The sequence below is a fragment of the Equus quagga genome, chromosome 15 (assembly GCF_021613505.1).
Source record: "Equus quagga isolate Etosha38 chromosome 15, UCLA_HA_Equagga_1.0, whole genome shotgun sequence".
In the NCBI taxonomy this organism is placed as follows: Eukaryota; Metazoa; Chordata; class Mammalia; order Perissodactyla; family Equidae; genus Equus; species Equus quagga.
The window spans coordinates 89,879,844-89,896,758 of NC_060281.1; the positions used below are offsets into that span (position 1 = coordinate 89,879,844).

The 16,915-nt window shown below is 53.3% G+C and overlaps 1 protein-coding gene across 8 annotated transcripts; it reads left to right on the forward strand.

Moving 5' to 3' along the window:
• The first annotated feature begins 9,737 nt into the window (after positions 1-9,737).
• Positions 9,738-16,760, forward strand: TMEM191C (transmembrane protein 191C). 8 transcript variants are annotated; one of them, XM_046639082.1, is made up of 10 exons: positions 9,753-9,907; positions 10,213-10,333; positions 10,425-10,475; positions 10,602-10,679; positions 10,937-10,993; positions 11,113-11,172; positions 11,294-11,358; positions 11,438-11,510; positions 11,686-11,726; positions 15,884-16,760. In XM_046639082.1, the coding sequence occupies exons 1-10, from the start codon at positions 9,753-9,755 to the stop codon at positions 15,948-15,950; spliced, it is 768 nt and encodes a 255-aa protein (XP_046495038.1). In that variant the 3' UTR covers positions 15,951-16,760. The 8 variants fall into 8 exon arrangements, 6 of the variants coding, with proteins under 6 accessions (XP_046495039.1, XP_046495038.1, XP_046495035.1 ...); XM_046639079.1 differs by lacking the exon at positions 15,884-16,760 and adding an exon at positions 11,827-13,992; XR_006885229.1 differs by lacking the exon at positions 11,438-11,510 and having other exon boundaries at positions 11,113-11,358; positions 15,884-16,067; positions 16,244-16,760.
• The last annotated feature ends 155 nt before the right edge of the window (positions 16,761-16,915 follow it).

The following is a 16,915-nucleotide window of genomic DNA, read 5'->3' on the forward strand; positions in this document are numbered from 1 at the left end:
CATTTACAGGCTTGGAAGTGGAGGGACAGAGCCAGTAGTAATTTTCGGTGGAAGAGCACCGAGGACGTGCGACAGCCTGGAGGAAATGTGAGAGAGGAACCAGGGAGAGCATCGAGGTTTCTAGGGCAGCAGCTGTGGGGTGGGTAGAACAAGCTGAGGGCCCATGGGGGCACTTCCTGGTAGGGGTGCAGAACGGGGAGCTGGATGGGCAGGGGGTCCCCACTTGAAGTGAATTCGGGCATCAATGCCTAGAGACGCTCAAACTCAAGACGTTCCCAAGGGGGAGGGGACAGAGGAGGAACAGCAGGGGCCAGAGGGGACCAGTAGGAAGGAGAGCGACTGAGTGCTGCCAGTGGGCAGCTCAGGGACAACCAAAACTTGCCCGTTGCCCGGAGGGTCTGTGATTGAAGGAAGCAGTGTTGGGTGTTGGTTTCCTCCCTCTCCTCCCGCAGAGGGTAGAGGGGAGACCCCCAGGCAGGGAAGGAGGGGCTTTCCTGGGGGGTGGAGACCTGTCTCCCGTGGATGAGCCCGCGTGGTCGGGGCCTCGTCTCCCCCTCCCAGGGTGAGCCTGGTGGCCTCCGGCAGGGTGAGCGGAAGAGCGGGTGGGCATCAGTCTGCACAGGCGCCAGATGCCGGGCTTCGAACAGCGCCTCTGAGACTCCACTCCACCGTCTGGGAACCGCCAGGTCTCCACTCGCTGGCCACGCTGGCACCGAGGGCTGAGCGGGCCCTGTCCGCATGCTGTAATTTGGAGTAGTTTTCTCCTTTTTTTATATACTGCAGTGCTTTTCTCCAATTACAAATATTTTTCTTATTATAAAAGTGACAAATGTTGACCATAAAAAGAAGAAAAAAACGTATGCAAAACAGAGCAAATTAGGAAGCTCCCATCTGACTTTTGGCGGTGCCCAGGCCTGTCATAGCTGCAGCAGGGGCTCTGCACACAGAAGAGCGCTGAGGGGAGGCAGTCGACGGGCAGGAAGCCCAGCGGTCAGGAAAGTGCCCAGAAAAGGCATGACTAGCCGTGGCCCCAGGGACGGCTGCGCGCGTCCAGGGGCAGCCTTCAGGAAGCCCTGAGGCGTGCAGCTACACGGTTTGTTGAGGGGACTAAAACTCAGCTGTAGTGGAAAAGTGCCAATCTGCTGGGCCAAATAATGGGGACTTTGTATGCCATGCAAAAGAACTTGGGGTTTTGGATTTTGTTCTTTAAGTTAGTGAATTTTTGTTGTTTTTGCTTAAAGCCACCTAACCCTTTTTGTCACATAGTTGCTTACATGGAAGGTCTCCCATTATTTGCTATATCATGGTTTACTTAAATCTTTTCTCTATTGGGCAAAAAAAGTTTCAAATACAAAGAAAGGGCGTGTGCACAGCAGGCATAGGTTTTATGACAGTTCTTTCTCGTATTCCACCAGCTCGCTGAGCTCCCAGCCCACTTCGTGTTTTCTCGAGCCTGTGCATTGGTGTGAAGAGATGAGGGGCTGCAGGGGCAGCCGCCCCTGGGCCCCCGACTGTGGAATCTGGGGGCCGGCTTTATGGGGCTTCGCTTCAAAACTCTCTCAGCTTTTTTATATGTTTGAAAGTTTTCATAAATTCATGAATTTCACAAATTCCTAACATTCATAAGTGTTAGGGAAAATGTGGCCTACACATACCAGGCTATTTATAATCAACTATAATTTAGAGAGTACCAAAACATTAGGAAATCTCGAGGACGGTGCGGCGTGGTCGGGCGTCCGACACCGCCCTCGGTGGCGTGGACCGAGGCCGGTCAGTGTCGCCTTGGACGCCGGGGAAGCGGACCTTGCGGGGAGGAGGCGGCCGCTCATCCAGCCAGGCGGGAGAGGGAGGCTCACGGAGAGGAAGATGCGGAGCCGAGGCCTGAAGACAGGGCAGAAGCGGGCCGGTCGCCGCGGGGCGGGAAGGGGCTGGCGCTCCAGGCGGCACGGGCTGCGTGCGGCTGCGGACCGGCGGGCGGGCGCTGGGCTCCGAGGCCGGGAGGGCTCCCTTTCCACGGCCGCGTCGCCACGCCTCTTCCCACCCCGCGGGCCGCCGATGGGCAGCGGCTCGGGTTTCGCGGGCGGCGCGGGGAGCCCGGGGTCCCCGCGGAGGCTCTCCTGCCCGCGTGCAGGGCCAGGCCGGGCGCAGCCCCAGAGGCGCCCCAGCTCAGCATCCGCAGTGCAGAGAAGTGACCCAGGGGGTGGGCCGCTGTCACCGTCCGTTACGGCTAGGCGCTGGCTTCCAGCTTCTCTCCTGAACTCAGGCGCGGGCAGCCAGGCACCCATGCTGCCACTGCCTAGCGACCTGTCATTGCGAAGCCTCGGTTTCCCCATCTGTAAAGCGGGATCGAGATGCCTACCCAGCGGGGTGGTGGGGGTTTTGAAGAGCTACAAGGCATGGGGACGCGGAGGGTGTGCAGACTCGGCCTGAATGGAGAAGCCCAGCAGTGCCCTCCAATAGAGTATTCGTCAGCATATATTCTGTAGGAGTCACAGGAAGATGCAAAAAGAAACCGTGAAATAAATTTAAATGTTTTGTCAAACCCAGTATTTTCAGAATATTTCAGTATGTAATCAATATAAAAATGACCAGTGAGGTGTGTGTTTTACAGTGTTCCACGTCTGGGTTTGGACTGGCCACTTTCAGGTGCTCAGTGGCCACCCCCTGGAGCTGCACGTCTAGAAGTGAGGAGGGACGTCCTGGTGCTGGGAGCCCCCTGATGACCAGGAGGCCCAGGCGGGGTGGGCCCTTGCTCAGAGCCTTAATTGTGTGCACTCCCTGGCTCCTCTCAACCCCAGGAGGGAGAATCTAGCGATAGCCCCACTTTACAGATGAAGAAACTGAGGCACAGGGGCTTGGGAACCTTGCAATAGGTCACGGAGCTGGAAGGGGGGAGATCCAGGGGTCTCTGTCTCTAGGGGGCCCCTCATCTCTAGTCCTGCGTCTCAACCTCTGCATTTCCAGAGCCTTGCTCCTCACCTGCCCTGACCAGGCTTCCACCCCGCCAGGGAGGCCTCCTGCTGAGTGACAGGAGCACTGGCTGACTGAAGCAGAAAGGGAGTTCATGGGATTCTGCATTCCCTTGAAGGAGGGGACATGGGAAGAGCAGCAGTGGCCAGGACTCTGCAGGATGGCAGCCAGGCCGAGGTTGTACCACTGCTGCCCTGACAGTTTGAGAAAGTCCCCAAGCCAGAAGGGGCTTCAGGGCCAGACAGCCAAGGAGAGGGGTCCCCGGCACCCCTGAATCAGTGATTCACAGTCCTGTAGGGTCTGCCCCAGGCACGCTCTCTCCAGCACCCCCGATTCTCCCCATCTTGATGCCACTCTATAAGCAGGAGTCTTCCTGTGACCCCTCCCTGTGTAAAGCATCAGACATGGTCCCCTCTGCTCTTGGAGGCAGCTGTGACCTGTGCTAATCTGCCCCAGCCAGCCAGGTGCTCCAGCCATACCGAGGCCAGTAAGCCCCCGGGGTGGCCAGGTGCCCCCTCTGCAGGACACTGCGCCCGCCAAGTCCCCCAGGCTACATCTAGAGAGGGAGCCACCTGGAAAACTCTGAGAGCGCTGGGCTCACGGCAGGGCTCACGGCAGTCACGGAGCGCTGAGGCCTCGAGTCCTGGAAGCCGCGAGTTCAAGATGGAGCTGCCGGCGGGGTGGCGCCCGCTCTGAGGAGCCAGGGAAGGATGGCCCAGGCTTCTCTCCCAGCCTCCGTGGGTCCTTGGCACAGGGCAGGCTAGCTCCAGTCCTTGCTCAGTGTGCTCCCTTGGTGCGTGTCTGTGTCCAATTTCCCCTTTCTATAGGACCCTAGGCATATTGGATTAGGGCCCACCCACTGCAATATGATTTCATCTTAAAGAATTACACTCAAAATAACACCATTTCCAAATAAGGTCACTGGGGGCTAGGACTTCAACAGATGAACACAGTTCAACCTGTGGTACATGTATGCCATGACTGCCATTTAGAAAATAGACATTTTTTAAAGAGCCTTTTCATAATGGTAACAGAAAACACAAACTACGTAGGCAAAACCTTGATAAATGTGTGAAACCTATTTGAAAATGACAAAGCATTCAGAGCAGACCCGGAACAAGACCCGCAGGGCTGGGCAGAAAGGCTGCCCCAGGGCAGGTGAGGAAGGAGGGGCAGGTGTCTGTTCTTCCTTTGGCGTGGACTCCTCTAATCTGGGGGAGGTTTTGCAGCCCAGCACAGATCCCAATGGGGTACTTGGGGGGATTGGACAAGACAGCTCTAAAGTTTATCTGAAAGGGAAATGATTGATCCCAGGCGGTCGATTGAGCCCCGGGCCCTGCGCTGGTGAAGAGCAAGATCTGCTCCACCCTCCAGGAGATGAGAGACTCATGGAAACAACCACAATAAACCAACAACAAACCTCTGCAAACCTGTCCCACTGAGGGTGGCCTGGATTACAGCTGACGTCTGTGGGTCCATGCGCCACCTTGCCGGGGCCCCGTGTGGGTGCTCAACAGCTGGAAAAAGGGAATATTAGATACATGTTTTCTGGATTCAGATCAACCTGGGTTTGAATCCGAGAGTGGCAGTGGGGCTTCGTGGGACACATGCACCCTCCTGTCCCTCTGTAAATTGGGGACTTCACTGCCCCCTCCTTGGTGGAGTTCACAGAATGATGTGCCTGGTGAGGGAGACACTGAGGACGCACAGCTCCTACCCCTCATCTGTCCCTGCCCCACCTGAGGTTCACCTTGGACGTCTGGGGAACAGATTTCAACACGAGAGATGCCGAGAATACAGTTACCCCACCTCCACCCCCAGTGGCCTGGTCGCTGCATGGTGCCCCAGTCACACAAGTGCCACCTAGTAAGCGGGAATCCTCTGCCAGGGATCCAATCATCCAGCAATCCTCTGCTACATAACAGACCTCCTGCTGCAGACAAACCACCCCCAAACTCAGTGGCTTAAAACAAGAACCACTGTATTTTCTCTTGATTCTCTTGGGGCAGCAACTTGGGCCGGGCTAGGCTGGGCTTGCCGGGCGGTTCTGTGCATCTTGCCTGGGACCTGAGTCCTCTTGGGCTGTCAGGGGGCTGCAGGGTCTGTGATGGCAGTGCTCGCGTGGCTGCTGGGCAGTGCCAGCCCACCAGGCTTCCTGCCCAGGTTCTAAGAGGGCAGGAGAGGCTGCAAGGGCTCTGAGGCCGAGGCTCACAGGTCCTTTCTGCCTCCTTCCGTTGGTCAGAGCAAGGCATGAGGTGAGCTGGGATTTGGGGCCCAGGGAAACAGGCTCCACCTCCTGATGGCAGGGCTGCGGACCGTTTGTAGTCATTTCTAATCTACTATAAGTGACCCAAAGTGACTCGAGTCTTGCTTACATTTCTCAAAATTGGTGAGGGGCTGGCCCCATGGCCGAGTGGTTAAGTTCGCGCGCTCCGCTGCAGGCGGCCCAGTGTTTCGTTGGTTCGAATCCTGGGCATGGACATGGCACTGCTCATCAAACCACACTGAGGCAGCGTCCCACATGCCACAGCTAGAAGGACCTACAATGAAGAATATACAACTATGTACTGGGGGGCTTTGGGGAGAAAAAGGAAGAAAATAAAATCTTAAAAAAAAATTGGTGAGAAAAGCCCCAGCTCTTGGATAGAGCTGCTTTCCTAAACGCCCCTTGGCGTCTGCAGAGCTGTCACCAGCCGAGCGTGCCCTCCCGGGTACAGCATGTGTGACCCATGTCCTCATCCGCCGCCCGAGGTTCCTGGACAGCACTTCTTCCCAGCCCCAATCCGTTCTCCTCCTCGTCCATGCCCCCACCAGCCCCAGCTCCCGCTGTGTGTTCAATTTCTGTCAATATTGCTGTGGACACATCTCATTCTTCTTCCTATTTCTTACCATCACCGTTACTTCCAGGTCTCTTCGTGTCAATCTGGCTAGATCCAAGCTCCTTTTAAGTGCTCTACCGAATTCCTTTGTAAGTAGTTTTCACATGTCACCTTCACTCCCAGTTCCCCGACATCGCTGGAGCGCTCGGCTCTTCTCAGTGCTCTGTGACTGTGGAGGAAGCTGCCTCTGGGATGCGTACTCTGCGGCGGGATCATGGGCCGAGGAGGGCCGCCATGCCCTGCCACGGTGGTCCATACAACTACTCCCCCAAATGGCCCGTGGACGGTGCTGGTGGCGGTGCTCAGGGCCCCTGCTCGCTCAGCTCATTGCTTGTATTTGATGCCAACCGGCGTCTCACTGTTGGCTGCTCTGGTGGTAGAAGTGAAGAGGGCTGGACACACTCCTGCTGGGCGGTCAAGGGCCCCCTGGGGGTGGCCCGTCAGACCCTGTGCCCCAGTGATGTTTGGTCTTTCCTGGTGACCCCAGGATTTCCATCTATTGTTATTAGTAATCATTTGATTACAAAGATTGCAAAGACCTTTTCCCATTCCATCACCCTTTTATAACATTTGTCCGTGCTGTCTTTGTGTTCCTAGGGGTTAGAAGGTTAGAAGTGAAGTATAATGACACAGAGTAAGAGGCGCAGATCTTTTTTTTTTTTTTAAAGATTTTATTTTTTTTTCCTTTTTCTCCACAAAGCCCCCCAGTACATAGTTGTATATTCTTCGTTGTGGGTCCTTCTAGTTGTAGCATGTGGGATGCTGCCTCAGCGTGGTTTGATGAGCAGTGCCGTGTCCGCGCCCAGGATCCGAACCAGCGAAACACTGGGCCGCCTGCAGCGGAGCACGCGAACTTAACCACTCAGCCACGGGGCCAGCCCCGATCTTTTTGTTTTTTTGTTTTTGTTTTTTGAGGAAGATTGACCCTGAGCTAACATCCATGCCTATCTTCCTCTACTTTATCTGTGGGACGCCTACCACAGCATGGCTTGCCAAGCGGTGCCATGTCCACACCCGGGATCCGAACTGGCGAACCCCAGGCTGCCAAGAAGCGGAATGTGAGCACTTAAATGCTGTGCCACCGGGCTGGTCCCAAGGCACAGATCTGGTTTTCTGTTCGATGAGTTTTGACTGATGCCTACACTCAGGGACTCAACCTCCAGTCCGGATAGAGTGTTGCTGTCACCATGGTGTCTTTTTCCTTTTTCTTTTTAATTGAGGTATAATTGATCCATGACATTGTATTAGTTTCAGGTGTACAACATAATGATTCAATATTTGTATATATTACAAACTGATCATGACAGTAAGTCAACATCTGTCACCAAATGTAGTTGCAGATTTTTTTTCTAATGATGAGAACTTTTATAATGTACTCCCTTAGCAACTTTCAAATATGCAATACGATATTAACTATAGTCACCATGCTATACATTACATCCCAGGACTTATTTATTCTATAACTAAAAGTTTGTACCTTTTGACCCCCTTCACCTATTTCGCCAAATGGTGTCTTTTGATAAGCAGAAATCCTTAAGTTTGATATAACCAAATGCATCAACTTTCCCTCCATGGGTTGTGCTTGATGTGTCTTGCTTAAGAAACCTTGCCCTGGGCCAGCCCCAGTGGCTGAGTGGTTAAGTTCAGCGTGTTCTGCTTCAGTGGCCCAGGGTTGGTTGCTGGGTGCAGACCAACACCACTTGTCTGTCAGTGGCCATGCTGTGGTGCAGGCTCACAGATAAAAGAGGAAGATAGGGGCTGGGCCCGTGGCCAAGTGGTTAAATTCTGCATTCTCTGCTTTGACGGCCCGGGTCCGTGGGTTCGGATCCTGGGTGTGGACCTACTCCACTCATCAGCCATGCTGTGGAGGCGTCCCACATACAAAATAGAAGAGGATTGGCACAGATATTAGCTCGGGGTGAATCTTCCTCAAGCAAAAAAAGAGGAAGATTGATAACAGATGTTAGTTCAAGGCAAATCTTCCTAGGCAAAATAAATAAATAAATAAATAAAACAAATAAATAAGAGCTTCCTTTAAAAAAAAAAGAGAGAGAAGGATATGCAGCGGATGTGAGCTCAGGATGAATTTTCCTCAGAAAAAAAAAAGAAAGAAATCTTTCCCTGAACCAAGGTCCCAAGTCTACTGCCTACCTGCTTTAAATCTGTGACCCTTCTAGGGCTACTGTGTATATGGAAAATAAAGAAGAGATCTGCTTTTCTCTTTGTATCATGAGCCAGGTTTTCCAGCACCATTGGTCACACGGTCATGGAGGTGCCTCCTCAACACCCACCTTGACCAGGACTTTCATCTTGGTTCCATTCCCATTTGCTGGTGGCTGCCTTAGGAACCAACATGTGCCCTAGTTCTGGCCTACGAGAAGTGAGGGAAAACCTATGGAAGGTTCCCTCTCCAAAAGAGACACACAAGATAGAGCAGATTGTCTTGCTCTTTTAGGCTCCTCCTGGTGGCCAGGTGGCTGCAGCGGTTCCAGGCATCACATGCAGACATCAGTAGGCAACAAAGAGACTATCCCTCCCTGTCTTTTTATAGTGAGGCACACCTCCCAGAAACCCCCAGCTGACTTCCCCTTGAGTTTGGCAGGCAGGATCAAGACAGGGAAGCAAGACAACCACGGCTGCTTTAGACCAGGCCTGCGTTATGCCTGGGGCTGGAAAGGACAGGCCTGGTGCCCTAGAAGAAGAGATCCTTGGAAAGGAGTAGTAAAGGGCCTTGCGTTGGCCAGGAGGAACGGGAGGGGGCTGGCTTTAAGGTAGGCAACCAGTTGTATCTGCATACTCATCAGACTTGCCGGTATGTTTTTCTTGCTTCATTGCAGGCCCTCCAGCACTCTGTGGGACCTAAGCAGCAGGCTCATTCTTGTCTCTTCAAATCTTAAAGGGAATGCTGCTAATGCTTCCTCCTTACCATGATGTTAACCCTACATTTTTACTAAGTAGCCCTAAGGTTAGGGAGACCCTTTCTATCCCTCTTTCGAAAGAGCTTGTAGAATTCTCCACAGATGGGGTGCTCTACCGTGCTTTCTGCATCTGTCGACGCAGCCCTGAAGCCGAGGTGTGCCTCCTTCCACCGTGCGGGAGTGCCGTCGGTGTTCTGATCTTGAACAATTGCTGAAATAAACTCTGCTTGGTTTCCATGTACCCTTTGAATGTAACCCTTTGGATTTGGTTAGCTAATAATTTATTTAGGATTTTTGCATCCAAGTTCATAATTGAAATTGGCCAAATAAAGGCAGCTTTTAAAAAGACAGGTTTGCCTACAATCTCACCAAACAATGGAATAGCTTTTCTCCTGTTTCCTTTAAAGGTCTTGCCCATGTACCTTATAATCCTAGTTATTTTAGCATAAATGCTAAATCATATTCGTTTTTGCTAGACATCCTATCTCTATGCATGCCACATAATATTCAAATAGATCATTTTAATAATTACAATTTCCTTTTTGTGATTACTGTAACTACTTCAATGAACCATTTAATGTATAGTGGTGTTTTTTTTTTTTTTTTAACTTTCTTCCCGGCATGAATTCCCAGGAGTAGGATAACTGGGTCAAAACATATGAACCTATTTATGGATCCTGATAGATATTTCCAAGTCTTGTCCACAGAGAGATTGATCAGTTTGCAAGTGGCGTCTGCAATATGGGGGAACCAATCTTGCCTTAACTTTTCTGCATTAGGTACTAGCATTTTATTAATCTTTTATTGATCCGATTGTGGCTTTTCCATAACATTTTTTTCGCGTTTGACGCCCTAAGCGCGAGCCTGCCTCTCCCGCGTCCCGCCGGCTCGGGGCCTGCGCTGCGGCGCCCCCTGCCGCCCATTGTGACGCCGGCCGCGAGCCGTGTCCCGAGGCGGGCGGCGGCGGGGCAGAGCCCCGGGAGCAATGGCCGAGACGCAGGAGCTGCTGTTGCAGCTGCAGAAGGACAACCGCGACGGACGCCTGCGGAAGCAGGAGCTGGAGGAGCTGGTGCGCGGGCTGGAGGCCGAGAGCGAGAGCCTCACCGGGTGCCTGCAGGAGCTGCGCGAGCGCGAGCGCAGGTGCGCGGGCGCGCGGCTCCACCGGGCGGGCCGGCCGCGGGGGCTCAGTCCTGCGGACGGCGGCACCAGGAGCCTCGCAGAGCATCCAGCCGACTCGTCGGTTGCTCCTCCCCGCCCGGGCCCGCACTTCTGCTCCAGGCCGTCAGGACCGGGGCGATCGACTCAGGACACCCACGAAGGGGAGGCTGCGGCAACCTGATGTGGGCTTCCTCGGCCCTACCCACGGCTTGTCCTTCCCCGGGGCGGCGGGAGCCTGAGCACTGGCTGCCTCCCGCAGTGGCACGGCTTCAGTTTCCCCTCTGCAGCCTGAAGCGGAGGGCCCAGGCGGCGCGGGCCCTGCGAGGGGAGGCACACCAGGCGGCGCGGGAGCGCGCGGAGCGGGCGCGTGGACTGCTGGAGGCTGCGGAGCAGCACAAGCTGGACCTGGTAGGGGCGGGGCCCTGGGTGGGGCGGGGCCTGCGGTGAGGGCTGGGGCGCCTCGGAGAAGCCGGGACTGTCCCCTCGACCCTGTCCGCAGGAGCAACACAACCGGCAGCTGCAGGAGCAGTGGGAGGAGCTGTCAAGTCAGGTACATTCAGGAGATGGCATCTGTCTCTTGCCTCCCCTGGGAAGTCCCGCTCTGGTCCCCGCCTCCCAGGATATCCCCCGCCCGTAGAAGCCCCGCAAACCCCGTCCTCACAAGCCCTATTCCCAGCTCTTCTATTACGGAGGGGAACAACCGAATAAGCAGCGCGCAGAGCAGCAATTCGGGGCCCAAGTGGTGGCGTTGCAGGTGCTTGGTGGGGCTTCGAGGGCCGGGGCGACGATGGGGGCGGGGGGATGACGACCTTAGGGCGGGGCCCTGAGGGCTGGGGCGGGGCGTCGGGCTGGGCCCTGAAGGCCCGGGCGGGCACAGCGCAGGCGTGGGAGGGGCCACGATGACCGAGGGGAGGTGGTGAGGTGTGGTCCTGAGGGCCGGGGGCCCGGCCCGGAGGCGCGGCAGGGTGCAGGGCGTGCCGGGGTCCTGACATTCCCGGGATCCTCTGGAAGAAACAGCTGGAGCTGGTGGAGGCCAAGTTCGTCCGGCAGGCGGAGGGCCTGCGGCAGGTGCGCGCGGAGCTGAGTGTGAGGGGAAGGGTCGGCTTCGGGAGCGGGTGGGGCCTGGGCGGATGCGGGGGAGGGAGGGGTGTGGTCCCCGAGTCTCATCAGGGCTCCCCAAACCCCAGGGTGCGCAGCGGACGGAGGAGGCCTGGGCGAGCTTCCAGGAGCAGAGCGCGGTCCTGCAGGTGCCGCCCCCTCCACTGCGACCTCCTTCCCGCTTCCGCCAGAGCTGCGGCGCCCCCGCCCCGCCCCGCCCCGCCCCGGGAGGTCTCCTCCCCGGGTCTGAGGCCTCGGTGCCCCCTCCAGGAGCTGCAGGGGAAGGTGATGGAGGCGGTGGCTGCCCTGGACGCCTGGCGCGGCGGCCCGGAACTGTAAGGAGTTAGGACTGTTGGGGGTGGATGGCGACCTTGGGGTCGGGGCAGATCGCCATGTCGAGGCCTGTCCCTGCAGGGGCGACTCGCAGCCTCGCCGGGCGCACGACTGCGCGGGCTCACTCATGGAGGAGGTGGCCAAGGCTGACTGTGTGAGCGCGGGCCCGGGAGGGGAGGGCTGGGGTAGGGACCCGCCCCCCGCAGGGGCCACGCACACCCCGGGGGCCCGTCATCCGGGGACCCCTATCCCGGGAATCTGCTCCCCCGCGATCCCCTGGACCGCGACCCCGCCCCTGCGCGGGCTGACGCCGCTCCTTCTCCCCGCAGGAGCAGCGGCTGTTGGGCGGCGCGGGCGCGGCGGGCATCAGGTGAGCCGGGCGGCGGGCGGCGGGCGCTTCGGGCCTGGGTCTGCCCCCCCCGTGCAGACCCGGCCACTGCCCGTTTGTCCGTCCGTCCGCCGGTCCGCAGGCTGTGGGCACTGGGCGCGCTGAAGATGCTGCTGCTGCTCCCGCTCGGCTTCCTGGCGCTGCAGCTCCTCTACCTGGTGCTGGCGAACCCCGCCGCCTTCCGCCGGGGGCTCCCGCGCCTCGGCCCGGACGCCGCGCTCCGCCGCCTGCGCTACACGCTGTCCCCGCTGCTCGAGCTGCGCGCGCGCGGGCTGCTGCCCGCCTAGGGAGCATCACGCTGGCCGCGGCCGCCTGCACCTCGGTCTCCCGTGTGGTTTCTGGGCGCTTGGGGGAGTCCTGTGTTGCGCGGGGCTCAGCGACCGGCCCTGGCACCTCGGGCTCCGCGGGCGCCGCGCCTTCCAGGCGGACCTCGCGTCCCGAGAGGCCGAGCAGGGCGCGCCCGCGCCCGGGGCTCGCGGCCAGCGCTCCCGGGAGGCCCTTGGCTGCAGCCCCTGCGGCTGCGCCGGCGCCAACTCGGAAGTTGGTCAGAATCGTAGCGGGAAACTTGCTTTTTCCCTGCTCGCGAGCCTGAGCGGAGGGCTGCGCGGGGGTGCCCGGCAGGCCCTCTCCGCGGCGGGCTGTGATCCCCTCGGCCCGGCCGCGGGGCTCCTTGGGTCCCGCGCGGCCCGGCGTCTGGCGGGGCGGCAGTCCCCCGGGTACCCCTGGCGCTGCGGGAGTCCGAGCCTCGCTGGGCGTGCGCGCTCACGACTGCGGGCTTCGCGGGAAATCGTCGCTTCGCTTCTGTGAAACGCTCTGCTTAGTGGAAACGGTGACCTTTGAGTTTGTCTCGTACAAATCCTACTTTTATTATTTACGGTTTTTTGGTAGTGAAGTTGTTCTGTGTATCTCCTTGTGCACACAGACATGGGTTTTTGCTATGGCCTTTAAACAATCGTTTTTTTGTTGATTTGTAGGTGTTCTTTAGTCTTTTTTGGGTTAAATTGTTTATAGAATCCTGCGTATCAAATTTTATCGGATTTAAGAATTGTGCTTTGGGTCCTAAAAAATCCATTCTTGCCTGGAAGTCATAAAGATGTCATACTCTAACTCCTTTCAATTGGTGTAAACATTTTGTTTATCCATTCATTGTAACATTTTGTTGATAAACATTGTGTTTGTTGATTCAGCCTTTGGTGGACATTTGGGTCGTCCCCCCCGTGTCAGTAAACACTTCTGTGAACACTGGTGCACGAGCGTCTGAGTCCCCGCTTCCGCTTCTCTTGGGGGTATTCCCGGAAGTGGAATTGCTGTACATTGGTCATTCTGTGTTAAATTTGCTGAGGGACTGCCATACCGTTCCCCACAGTGGCTGCACCAAGTTACATTTCCACCAGCAGTACACAAGGGTTCTAATTTCTCCACATCCACCTCACATTTGTTGTTTTCTGTTTTTTGTTTTTGTTTGTTTTTAATAATAGCCATCCTAGTGGGTGTGATTTTTTGCTTTGAATTTTTAGGCATTGCATTCTCTAATTTAATTTTTATAATTTATAATTACAAAGTCAAATCCACAAAACAAGGCGTCTTAGGGAAGTCTAGCTTTTATTCCTGGGCCCTCCACCCTGTTGCCCCCACCCCACTTAGAAGCAGCATTTGGTTTTGTTAATGGACTCCTTCTTCCCCGTAACTAAGTGAAATAGCATCGCAGCCTCTCAGATGCACAGCGCACTGCCAGGACCTGTCTGCCCTCCTTCAGCACCTGGCTCTGCACAGTGTGGTGCGTGGATGTGTCGTTCACTCAGCGGTATGGTGTGGCTGCATTCCCATGCTTTGCTATTACAAACAGTACCTCAGCGAGGACCCTTCTGCGAACCTCCTTTTGTATTTTGTCAGAAAATCTTTGAGACTGATTCCTGAAAGTGAGGTTGTGAGCCAAAGGGTGACCACATACATGATAGTGCTAGATACTGCCCAGGACCCCCTTGGGGTTGGACTGTTTTGCATTCCCACCATCAGTGGGTTTGAGGGTCCTTTTCCCCACAGCCTCGCCCATGGTGCATATTGTCACCTTGGGATTTTTGTCAGTCTGATGGGTGAGAAATGGCACTTCCATAAAACTCTAATTTTCATTTCTCTTACCATCAAGGTTGAGCATAATTTTTAAAGGCCAGTGGCCTTTCTTTTTCTATGAACTATTCATATCATTTGCTCATCTTAAAAATATAGAACTTGGGGCTGGCCCCTGTGGCCGAGTGGTTAAGTTCGTGTGCTCCGCGTCAGTGGCCCCCAGGGTTTCACTGGTTCAGATCCTGGGCGTGGACATGACACCGCTCGTCAGGCCACGCTGAGGCGGCGTCCCACATCCCACAACTAGAAGGACCTGCAACTAGAATATACAACTATGTACTGGGGGGATTTGGGGAGAAAAAGCAGAAAAAAAAGACTGACAACAGTTGTTAGCTCAGGTGCCAATATTTAAAAAATAAAAAATAAATAAAAATATAGAACTGTAGGGTTTTCCCCTCCCTCAGTTTTTCACAGCTCTCTTACAGTAGGCATGTTAACTGAGAGCTGTTGTGTTTCCCAGCTTATCTTTCACTTTTGTTCACAGTGTTCCTTTGCCATCCATACATTGTTTTGGTAACAATTTACTTCCTTTTCTTGATTCTGGATTTTGGTGGGAAGTTTGCCCCTTCCAGTTTGTCACGGAAGCTTGCCACGTCCTCCAACACTCACATGGTTTCTTAGTCCACATTTCAACCTCTGGCCTGAGACTTATTAGGGTTTACAATGTGATGATCTTTTGCATTTCCATATAAATTTTAGACTTGGCTTGTCTGTTTCCATAAAAAAAAGTCTGGGATTTCGATTGGAATTACACTGAATTTAGAGATCCATTTGCAGAGAATTAAGTCTCCAATCCTCGAACATGATGTCTTTCTCCGTGTTTCATTTCTCTCAGCCGTGTTTTGTGTTTTTTTTTTTTTTTTTAAGATTTTATTTTTCCTTTTTCTCCCCAAAGCCCCCCGGTACATAGTTGTATATTCTTTGTTGTGGGTCCTTCTAGTTGTGGCATGTGGGACGCTGCTTCAGCGTGGTTTGATGAGCAGTGCCATCTCCGCTCCCAGGATTTGAACCAACGAAACACTGGGCCGCCTGCAGCGGAGTGCGTGAACTTAACCACTCAGCCACAGGGCCAGCCCCTGTTTTGTGTTTTTTAGTTAAGAGGTCTTGCACATCTTTACATTTATCCTTGGGTATTTTATATTTTTGGATGCTATTATAAATGGTATAGATTTTTAAAAAATTTTCTTTTCCAACTGTTCATTGCTAGCATATAGAAACAATTGAACTTTTGTTTATTGACCTTATATACTGCGATATGGCTGCACTGCCTTATTAGTTCTTTGAACTTTTCTGTAGCTTCCTCAGGATTTTATCAACCATTTTATTGTCTGTGAAGCAGGACCATTCCTCTTCTTCCTTTCCGGTCTATCTCCCGCTGGCCTCACTGCACTGGCCAGCAGCCCAGCACAAAGCTGATTAGAAGTGGCCACAATGGACAACCTTTCCTTGCTCCCGATCTTAGGAAGGTCCCCTTTGGCATTTCATCATTAGGATGTTAACTGTGACTTTTCTTAGATGACCTTTATCATATTGAGGAAGTTTCCTCCTATTTCTAGTTTGCTGAAGTTTTTGATGACTGGATGTTGACTTCCGTCCAGGGCTTCTTCTGGACCTGTTGAAACGATCCTGTGGTTTTCCTTCTTTAGTCTGTTGATGTGAATTATGCTGGCTGCTTCTTGGATGTCAGCCAGCCTTGCATCACTGGGATAACACCCACTCAGTCAGGATGGTCCTTTTTATACATCGTGTTGAATTTACTAATATTTTGTTAAACATTTTTGTATCTATGTTCATAAGAGGGATATTGCTCTATAATTTTATCTTTTTGGAATGCCTTTGTCTTGTTTTAATATCAGGGCTCTGCTGCCCTTATAAAAATGAATTGGGAAGTGTTCTCTATTTTCTGAAAGAGTGCTTGTAACATTGGCATTATTTCTTCCTTAAATGTTTAGACTCATCTTGGCTTTATGATGAAAAAAATTACACCTTAATAATTTTTTTGTTTAACACAGAAAGGTACCTGAGTCGTCAGCGTACAGCTCACTGGATTTTTGCAAAGGGAACACCTCTGTAGAATAAGAAACAGAATGTTAGCACACCACCCTCGTCTCTCTTCCTTCACGAGGAGCTACGGTGCTGACTTCCGATACCATCAGATGATTGTGCCTGTTTCTGAACTTCACATGGAGTCATACAGTGCGTATCTTTGTGTGTCTGGCTCCTTTTGCTAACATTGTTGAGTAGTCCGTGTTGCCTGTTGAGGTTGTTCATTTATTTCCATCATTGCATCGTATTCTACTGGAGGAATAGCCACGATTATCTCTTGTCGAAGGACATTTTGGTCATTTAGAGTTTTTTATTGTTATGAATAGCACACCTCAGAACATTCCCGTTGCTCTGGTTTGGTGTCCAGATGTTCGTACTTCTGTTGGGTACACATCCAGGAGTGGAATCACTGGCTCATCGAGATGCTCAGCTGTAGAGGACACTTCGTTTTCCAAAGTGGTTGTACCAATTTATACCCGCTCCAGCAGCTTCGGAGAGTTCCCGTTGCTCCACGTGCTCCCGACACTTGATATTGTCTATCTTTCTATTGGACATGCAGGTGGGTGAGGAGCCATCACAGTGTGGTTGTAGTTTGCGTTTCCCTGATGACTGATGAAGTCAAACACCTTTTATTACGGTTATTGGCTATTTGGATGATCTCTTTTGTGAAATGCCTGTCCAGGTCTTTTGTCCATTTTTCTGTTGTGTCTTACTGGTTTTAGTAATTTTTTATGTACTCTGGATAAAAGTCCTTTCAACAGGTATATGTGTATTGCAAATGTCTTCCCAGGTCTGTGGCATGCCTTTTCATAAGAGTCCAAATTAAATTATTTTTTCCCTTTATGATTAGTGCTTTTTTGGTTCTGTTTAAGAAATCTTGAGGCTCACATGTCAGGGGATGACTATAATTAGTTTTTGGGTGGTGAACATGATGTAAACTACACAGAATTCGAAATATATTATGATGTACATCCAAAAGCTTAAAAAAAAAAAAAAAA

What these genes read in the sequence shown, in the direction of transcription:
- TMEM191C (XM_046639083.1), top strand. Translation starts at nt 9,753, where the DNA reads ATGGCCGAGACGCAGGAGCTGCTGTTGCAGCTGCAGAAGGACAACCGC. An exon ending in AGCAGCACAAGCTGGACCTG is followed by an intron (nt 10,334 to 10,424) that starts GTAGGGGCGGGG and finishes CCCTGTCCGCAG; the next exon opens with GAGCAACACAACCGGCAGCT. An exon ending in GCGGGCGCGGCGGGCATCAG is followed by an intron (nt 11,727 to 11,826) that starts GTGAGCCGGGCG and finishes GCCGGTCCGCAG; the next exon opens with GCTGTGGGCACTGGGCGCGC.